Source organism: Opisthorchis viverrini (genome assembly GCF_000715545.1).
Source record: "Opisthorchis viverrini unplaced genomic scaffold opera_v5_243, whole genome shotgun sequence".
Lineage (NCBI taxonomy): Eukaryota > Metazoa > Platyhelminthes > Trematoda > Opisthorchiida > Opisthorchiidae > Opisthorchis > Opisthorchis viverrini.
In genome coordinates, this window is record NW_008751899.1 from 226,488 (window position 1) to 236,627 (window position 10,140).

At 45.4% G+C, this 10,140-nt stretch overlaps 1 protein-coding gene across 1 annotated transcript; it reads right to left on the bottom strand.

Annotated features, from left to right (window-relative positions):
- Window positions 1-431: 431 nt before the first annotated feature.
- T265_08878 (hypothetical protein) lies at window positions 432-9,060 on the bottom strand (the record flags this gene model as incomplete). The annotated part of the gene is made up of 3 exons (XM_009174800.1): window positions 432-469; window positions 5,875-5,968; window positions 8,511-9,060. 3 exons carry the CDS (start codon window positions 8,781-8,783, stop codon window positions 432-434), a joined length of 405 nt encoding a protein of 134 aa, XP_009173064.1.
- Between the last annotated feature and the right edge of the window lie 1,080 nt (window positions 9,061-10,140).

Consider the following 10,140-nt stretch of genomic DNA (forward strand, 5'->3'; position numbering starts at 1 on the left):
CGAAGTGTTTAGGGTTGTAACTGAACTCGGACATGCAGAGGCTGCAGCTGAGTGTGATGCAGGGCGAGCGAAACGGTCAGTCCTATAGCTGGGACCTGCGGATAAAGTATTCGAATTTGGGTGGAGAAGGTTGGAAGAAGGAAGACGTGAAAGTGTAAGAAGGTAGGTATCAGCAGTAGCATGTTTTCGCTTACCCGCCCTGCTGTATGCAGCGAGTAAGGCGACCCGGCTGATGTCACCACGCGACGGCCGATGTGGCACGAATTTATTTGTGTATGTGCAGTTCATGGTTTTACGTGGGCTGGGATACTGCCAGGGCGCCCACATCTAGACAGGAAGACGATTAGGGTCCTCAACCAAGCCTTTGGCTCAAAAGCCTAACCACAGGGCAGGGGTGTTCAGCTGGAAATGCAAGTACATTACCATTTTTTTTACGGAACACGTCGCCATACATGTTCCAACCCCCAACCTGGAAGGCCAGGAGACTGTTCGTCGGACCTCTACCCATGGACCAACCTGGTATGAGAGACTCTGTGAGCGTCGTGCGGACACTCCCCAGTATAGCTCAATGGGTCGTCGAGTTACCCAAACCGCCACACCACGGTAAGGTCTAGTCTCTTCGTGGCAGAGTCGTCTTATTGTGGCACGCGAAACTTTGACTGATGGGATCCAAGCGGGATTTCAACCAACGTCATACCATCTTTCGCCTTGTGCCTCTGACATTCAGAGTTCAAGCACATGCTTCAGAACTTGCCGTCTGTGAACATGTCCTAACGATTCAACGAGAATCACCGGAGGTTGTGGAGAAGTTTACATGGCTCGGTAGTTGTATTAACTCGGGGGATGGATCTGATGAAGTCAGGTCAATAATCCCAAAGGCCTGATTCACGTTGACTAATTTGCGTCACGTGTGGAGTCAAAATGGCATATCACTGAGTCTTAAGGGTCGCGTGTACCAGGCTACAGTAAGGGCTGTGTTGTATGGATACGGGAAGTGGCCGATACGGACGGATGGTGTGAGAGCTCTCCAGGTTTTTAACCACCTATGACTTGAGCTTGGCTGGGGCTGGTTTTGGATGGCGTCAATGGACTAGTAACGAGATGATTAGAAAACGAGTAGTTGGTTGTGCTGCAGTTACTTCAATCACCGACAATATCTAGCACCATCGACTATGATAGCTTGGGCATGTTCTACGCATGCCGAAACATCGTCTACTGAGGTGAGTGTTGTTCTGCGTGCCCCCTTTTTAATGGCGCAAAATGCGAGTTGGATAACTTATGACTTGGCAGAAGGAGGCGAGAGGGATCACGAAGACTTTGTGTATTGTTGGTGTTGTATGCCTTCCAGGATGGGGTCGCCGTGACCCCGCCCAAGCTTGGCTGGGGACTGGAGGATATGGCAACAGACTGATGTCAGTTGCGTTCGGACCGCTGGTTTTTAGATTGTCTGTTGAGCGCTTGGAGCTGTAGACACCTCAGAATTCTTGACATAGGTCAACACTAGGTCACCTTCCTCATCTTCCCTTTCTCTTTTCACCCTAGCGCTTTAAATATAATCAAATGAAATTTATGGTTGTACGGCATTGAAGGATTGGTGTTAAAAGTCATGTTGATGTCCCTGATGGTGATAACGGGAACCTCTGGGCTTGGAAATCATTTGTTACCCAATTTATACTAACAGCAGCATAACCCACTGAGGTTTCACTCCAAATGACCGTGAACTGCATCTCCTTAGCAGGGGAAGTAAAACAGCCGAGGAATGGTATCAATTTCGGAACACTTCCTAATCTCCCAGCAGAATTTTGATTAAGAAAACGCATTAGCGAAGCATGGGATGAGAGTTTGTTGGAAAAATAAGGGATCAGAGAGTGATTATTACAAGGCGCCCGTCGCGGGCCAGGCGAATTTCTTGGAGATAGGAATCGCCGTTACGGTAGCGAATGGACAGTTTTGGGTTAAAAACCATGAGGTTCCTCAGGGGGCTGTAAAACCGAATCATTCGACACGTCAGAAAACATCTAAAGGAGTAATCAAAACCTTATAAGGGTGGATTTTTTTCGGATAAAGACCACATGAAGCGTAATGCGAATTTCGGTCTAGAGTGGCTGGCAGGGTCCTGCAGCGTGGCCATCTGTTTTGGTGCCCTTCTCAATGTAATTACATTTTGAAAAGTTGCGGGACACAACCATAAGGGCGATGTGGGATAGTCAAGGAATCCAACTAAGTTACCGGGGGCTATGCCAAGGGGTCTACGGTTTTCCACCCCAATCTTTGCATGAGCATGATAAACGTTCAGTCGATTCACTATTTCTCCGGCAATTCTGTTGTAGATGTTCCTTATGGTGTACCTGTTTGCTGCTATCTTGTGTCTCTCTACGTCCGCACACTTCAGCGAGAGGGTGTAGGCGGAGCCAACTGAAGTAGTTCTGCTGGAATATATAGCCTCCGCTGGGGTGCGATAATCCGTTGGCAAAACTATGTTGGTATCAATCCGGTGAGGTGGCCTGTCGAGTAATTTACAGCATACTGGTACATACAGACTGATCGAGTACCAAGTGAGTCCGATTTGAGAAAACCAAGTTGGGTTTCGCCTTCAGCTTGGATGCGTTGACGATTTTATTTTAGGCGGATATTCGAACATCGTCACCCTGTGCAACAGTGAACAATGGATGCATTTTTTGAGGAATACTCATTTGCAAGTCGATTTGGTCGTGGGCTGTCGAAGTTTTCAGCAACCTTGTGAGTAGTTTCCTCCATGAAAATGGATACATTTGACCTGAATGCTGGTTTTGAATCTAGGTCGTCAGATAATGTGAACCACCACAATTGTCTGCCTGATCGACGGTGTCCAGCTTCTCTTCTAGATGAGATATATGCGGACTCCCGTAGATGAGTGCTGGTCCACAACAAGCTCGCCACATCTGTTACTGCCAGACACCGTCGTGTAATGTGACACGGTATTCAAATGAGCCTTACGTATTTCTATCGCTTCGGTGGTCGATGTTGTTATATCCTGTTTGTTAATGTATCAGCCAGACTCGTTAGTTCACCAGAATGGAGTGGACAAACAACTTCGAGGAATGGAATTCAACTGCACCAGAATATAAAAACAGCCAGCAGTCCAATAATGTCATTGAGAGGCTGAAATATGGAAACAAGGTTTCAGTATACAAGACAAATCATTAGCGAAGTGGATTTGTTTGTTTGGAGGTAGTCCTCCTAACAGAAGTTATCACGGGTATCGGCTCCCGGACATCAAGTATACCAATGTCATTACTATTCTTGGGCTAGCTACCGCAGAAATGCTATTCCAAATAGTCTAATTAATTCGACCATACGGTTTGGCACGCACCTCACATCTACGAAATATTAGCTGTTTTTAAGAGGCTGGGTGGGGCTAAACTCAAACTTGCAGATAAATTCGCTCACCTCACCCGAACTCACTACATCCATTGGTATCAACTAAGACTGCTCTTTTCTTTTCTCGTCAACTGTCACTGTCAACCTAGCTGCTGATGTATATGTAACCGGAATATTCTCAATGCGTCCGCGCAGATTCGTGAATTACCTGGTGGACTTAACTCCTAGGTCTACTAACACCTAATTGTGAACAGCGTTGCGTAACCGGAACCATTCCGATCGGTTTGTCATGCATACCAAACTTTCAAAGAGTGGGACTCTGTTGGTATGGTGGGTAGCACCATACACGAACATCATACTCACATGAGTCAATGGAAGTGGTGGGCGATTTTTTTTCCACAGATCACGTTTACGTCTAGATGATCTGTCAGCCCGGATAGGAGGTCGGGATGGATTAACACAGACGTTCAGTATCGAAGACGTAGATGGGATCCCCTCTTACGGCAGATGACACTGACCCTTGTTGGAAAGATGCCCCACATTGGGGCTAGCTGCATACTAAGCGTGATCAGGCATCACTCGGTGAATACACTCGCAGGTCAATGCAATCCGCGGGAAGTCGGCACACTCGCGCTTCTCGTTATTTCGTTACTGGTCACTGGATGAAACACATCACTTGTCAGAATTTGGTTTTGGGCTCCCCCTATTTTGTTCTCAGTTCACGTACATCGTTCCAGGCTGACTCACAACTGCTCTAGGTTAATTACCCCATAAGTTTGATTTGACTCGCCTAGTCCCGTTTCGCAAAAGCACTCCCGATACACGAAGCCGAGATAAATGCTACTGAGGATGATTTACTTCCTGACACACTTGTAACCAGTGACATCAATGACAGCCGACCCATGACACCAGAGTGAAAACACAAAGAACAGGAGTGTAGGGGCGATACTTTACGTATGAAGTTTTGTTGAAGTCGAACTGACTTGTGGGAGGAGTGCTGCTACATGAGGCAACCACAAATGAAGCGTAGTTCTTCCACCGGTTCCAGAGTAGATATTACTTTTCTGATCGTAGCGCTGAGATCCGCCCAATGATCCCATAAGCTGGGCACATGTATCCTTACCACTGACCTTCGTCACTGGGTCCGCTAATTATCCCTCCGACCAGTATTTATGCTCGCTGGTAGCAGAACATAGGCGAGTTGGTTAAAAGACGGCGGAGACGGAAGATTAAGAACAGGCCTGGCTAATGTGGTTTCATGTCGATTTATTATTTGAAGGCCGAGAGATACCGGACGCTAACTGTTGGACATGGAAGTTTTAAGGACAGGGGAACTTAACCTGGAATCTCTTACGTTATTTCCATATTCGGTAAATGTAGTAATGTAAACAAAGGAAACTCAACGAAGTGATCACCAATTGGTTCCCACATTCCAACAGTCAGTGAAACCTTTTCCTTATGTGACAATTTCGAACAGTATCGGTTAATCTGGATGAGTTACGTGGATAGCAGTGCTGTAATGCTGTCAGCCCCTTATTAAGATAAAATGACGCGCACCGAAAGTCAAATAAGCCTGTGGTATATATGAAAACAGTGACTCAGAACTGGTGGGATTGTTTGCGGTTTTTCATCACTTTCAACGTTTAAACATGAACTATTTATTTCACACAGTACTGCCTTGATGAGCTGCGGCTTCTAGAAAACTGACACAGATTTTGTCGAAGAAAAAGAGTACATTTGAGTTGCTGCAGAATTGTAATACGACAAGGTTTGAAATGCTTCCGGGATGGATATTCGTACTGTATTATGTTGTCGCACGGCATGTAGAAACGCAGAGCAGTCCCTATTGCAAGTCTAACATGGTAACACGAAGGCTTGCAGTAATACATCATTAAGACAAATCAGTTCTCTGTCCCTGACGTATGCCATCTGGATTTTGTGATGTCTCGTTACACAAACTAGTTCACTACCCCACTGAAGAAACTGATCCCGTAAGGACAAACAAGATTGCATTTTGTGAAGTTGTGTTACGAAATTGGCGAAATACACTTCTCCCACATCCAGGCAAGCGTGCCTAGTCGGACACATGCAAACTAGTCACGTTCCACGGCGACTTCCAGTTTGTCTCTCTCCGTTTACTTGTCGTCTCTCGTGGTTGTTGTTTGAAAACTTTACTAGACTTGTCGAGGTCTACGCACTGGTGTCCTTTTTGCCTCGGGCCTTCTAAAGTTGGTCCCTCAGGCAGCATGGTCACTTGAGGTAACCCAGTAGTGATAAGAGTATTAAACGCAAATTATCAAGGCAAAATCTGCTATGTTCAACCGGTATTGTTCTGTTAACTTCTTGTACAGAACAGAGATACAAGATATAGTTGAAAAGTATGGGTGAAAGATATACGGACGAATTCAACGGCTTAGATGTATCTCGAAGTCACTGTCTCAGCAGAACGAAAAGGAGTTGGCTATCGGGCGTCGTCTCCCTCTTCTGATGCGCCGGCGGCATTGATCGATTGACTGGCTGCGACAGATTCGGGAAAGTGTTCGCCAATTATTTTTAACAGCTGTTCAATCTGGTCGGGAGAGAATCTGGAATCCATGTCGGAAAGCAACTGAAGTGGAAGAAGGAATTCACCTCAAGTTAAAGGAACATGTATAAAATTGGTGGAAAACGGTGAGGTTAGGAAGTGACAATCAGTTGAAGACACTCACAGTTCTGCTGATCTTCAGTTGGTGCCTTGTCTTTCTGGATCAGACCGGAAAAACGAAAAGAGCGCCTGGATAGTGATACCCGTCTAAACGGCGCAAAAACGGAACCCAATGTCGCATTTGTCTCAACCTCGCCGTCCTTCATTATTTCAATGAAATTTAAGGTCTTGGTGGTACATAGGTCTGATATTATGTATCAAGTTGCCGCCATATATACTCAAGCCTGTCAAAATCACCACCCCATTGTACACACCTAGACTCCACCAGGTAGTTTCCTGCGGGTTTCGCGCTGTTCTGTTGACAACGCGATTGGATTTTCAGTGTCTTTAAAAACCTACAGGAATATTGCGCCACTAATTTACTAATACTGTTAGACATTGCCTTCATGCTTTGTGACTGTTTTAGGTGTTTCATACGAAACCGGTATTTTGTTCGTCACAAAAAAACGAGTTATTGACAAGGTTTTTCCCCAGCGAACTAACTGCCGCCGGTTTTTATTTGTTGAGCGGTGCAATTAGGAGCACTGGTCAATCGACAGAATCGAACGCAAAGTTGAAGTCACGGGAAACCAAGATTGTGGGTCGTTTGTGGCCATGCTTTAATACCTGTGTTGAGATACACACTTGAACAATCCCGAGGCTAAAGGGGTCTCAATATTCGCAGCTTTTGCTCTTTCTAGGGGTCAACGGTCCAGATTGAAGGTAGGATGTGGCCAAAGGAATGCTTGTTCGAAGTATTGTGCCCAACGGTACGGATGTTCCACTTTGCTGGATTTTAGAGCCGTTTCGATTCCTGATGGCTATGCTGAGGGGGGAGCTTCCGAGAACCAATCGAACGAATCAAGTGAAACAACCTGCAGACGTCTCCAGCATTGTTCAGTTCTTCCATTTCTTCAGCGTTCCAGGTATATCAAGCCTCTTGGTCTGTACGGGCACTCCATTTCGCGTCGAGTTGGGATTGAAAAATGGTCGATGTACAATAGAGATTATTTTTGCTGCAAGACAAAACTAAGAGGACGGATTCAACCGTTCTGTGGACCGTTCGTGGATATCATCAAGGCATCCGACGGAGTCAACAGAGAAGCATCGTGGATCATCCCACAGTAACCTTGCCGTCCAAACAAATTTCTCAACCTCAGCAAAACCTTTCACTGTGGAAGGAGAGCCCTAGTGCGGACCAGCGGAACTATCCCCAACAACATTTAATGGTTACCAGAGTCAAGCAGGACTGTTTTTGATGCCTATTGGGATAGGTGAGTGTACACATATGAACAGGCGGGGCACAGTTATCCTCTTACTGGTGGATTAGGTTGGGACTTATGGGGGTGATAATTGATCAATCTATCAGTGCTGGTTTACCAGAGAACCTAAGTTCACTCTTTTTCAAAGAGTGATTCCTGTTCGAGTTTTAGTGCGCAACACGAAAATCTCCCATTCACAAAGACATCAGAAAACATCTCAGTGGGCACGTGTGGCCAAAAGCTGTTAAAAATACCCACCAAACAACCGAATCCCCTCTAATGTGATTCAAAAGTAGGTGAGGGGTTACAAGAAACTACCGAGCGAAAAGGCATTTAGGTGGATCTCCGCGAAAAGTTGGACAAGGACCAACCGTGGAATAGAATAAAGGCAGGGAGTTGGAAGATGTATTTACTGTGATTACCACGTTACAAGCATGCAAATTTCACATAAAGCGTGCGCAACAGAAAATCTCCCATTCACAAAGACATCAGAAAACATCTCAGTGGGCACGTGTGGCCAAAAGCTGTTAAAAATACCCACCAAACAACCGAATCCCCTCTAATGTGATTCAAAAGTAGGTGAGGGGTTACAAGAAACTACCGAGCGAAAAGGCATTTAGGTGGATCTCCGCGAAAAGTTGGACAAGGACCAACCGTGGAATAGAATAAAGGCAGGGAGTTGGAAGATGTATTTACTGTGATTACCACGTTACAAGCATGCAAATTTCACATAAAGCTGTTCCCAAATCAGGATAGGAGCTTACCATGTCAGGGCTCTACACCAGACTCAGGTGTGCTGCCTATTGTCTTGGGTTACTCGGTGCAGCCCAGCGCATTGATAGATCTAGAACTATGTGGGCTACTAAGTTGGACAACATAAACTCTAGACCCAGAAAACCTGGAAAGGTTACAAGAAGACACGAAACAACGTAACAGCTTAGTCTGAGGCCGATTCCCAACAAAATTACGGAGGCAAGATGTAAATCGGCACTATTTAACAAAACATCGGTTCACAGGCAACTTGAAAAGCAATCAGTTTTTTTTAACTCTGACATCATGCACTTTTTGCTAACCGGCTGCTGATAACTCAACACTTCGTGTTTTTAACTGATTTTAATGGCAATCAGTCTTTGGGAAAACTCGGTTACTCAGTACGTGACAGGCGAACAGGTAAGAAATTCATACAGATTGTAGAGTAAACTTACCACAGAGAGTTCCACTTGAGTAGAGGGACAATGGTTGATGAGCATTAGCAGCTCTAATTTCGTAAATTTAAACGACTTTACTGCTTTGGTGAAGGAGCGCACAGAATCAGCAGATTGTGCGGCACATGGGGTCCTCGTTTTCAGATATTTTGAACATGTATAGAGTAATGTCTGTTGGCTCCTAATCTTCTTCTTAGACTCCAGTCGAGAATTTATTAGCTGCAGGACCTCTAAGTTTGTGAGCAGTCGAGCGCTCTCATAGTCGACTTCCATTGAGATTTGATGTCAGGAACAGCCGGGATGTTTGAATCGCCTTGGAACCTGGGAATTATTGTGCAGACACCAGCACCGGAGTAAACAGACTCCGACGTTAATACGTGAACGGGTTGTTCAGGCGCCGGGTCAAAGATATTACGTCACGGATAGACACAGAATGCAAGTTCCAAAAGATGCACACAAGAGTGCAAACTATCGTTGCGAGAATGCATCAGAACCAGGTATACCTACTCCGCGAAAGCACCATTGGACGTGAGTTACCCAGAGTACCACGACTGTAAATAAAAGAGGAGAAACTGAATAAGCGGAAGTCTGAAAAGACTACCAGTATGAACGGAAAAGTTGACCGAAAGGCAAAGGTGCTATGCACTACATCAATAAAAACGAGGGCATGATCAATCAACCAAACAGGGTGGTCGTCCAGAAAATATATCCTTTATCAGCATTAACAAACTTCGCAGACAGGCTAAAATGACTGCAAGATCCTGACAAGCCATAACAGTTCATTATAGAAGAAATAGAGAGACGCAGATAAACACTTCTAGCTGCTGATCAGTATAGTCGAACGTGACACTAGCGAGTATGTAGAAACTCTATTTGTGTTCAAGCGTTTATTTCACACGGCGTGGAACAGCTCCATGGTAGTTGTTAGTAACCGAGCTACAGTGCTGAAATGATCCAATGGACTAGTGACAGGAACTCGACTCCTTATACAGAAACTGAACTAGAAAAGCCAAGATGAAGTGTCCACTTTCTAACAAACTGTGGTCAAGTAGCATGGTTGGTGTAAGAGAGGTAGAATGGTTTCCGCACTAACCCACACTCAGAGTATACCACCTGTGTATTGACGATGACTGTACGCAAGTGGTTATTGAAGATAGGCGGAAGCGCTGCAACAAGAACAAAAGTCCAGCTTCACTACGGTATCCATCAAAAAGTTGTTGGGGATAGTTCCGCTGGTTCGCATTCGGGCTCTCCTTCCATAGTGTAAGGTTTTCCTAAGGTTGAGAAATTTGTTTGGACGGCAAGATTACTATGGGATGATCCACGGTGCTTCTCTGTGGATTCCGTCGGATGCCTTGGTGATATCCACGAACGGTTCACAGAGCGGTTGAGTCTGTCTTCTTAGTTTTCTTGCAGCAAAAAAAAATCTCTGTTGCACATCGATCGTTTTTCAATCCAAGGCATCCCTCAGAAAACCTTTCCATCCGAACACCAGTGGCTTCTTAGTCAACTGGGAATGATACGTATCATAATCCAGCCTGTTGACCGTAAGAGACTGATTGTGCGGAAGCCTCCCGCTTTCTGTTGACTGCCCTCCACATAGATGGATTATCCTTGCATCCTTGAATTT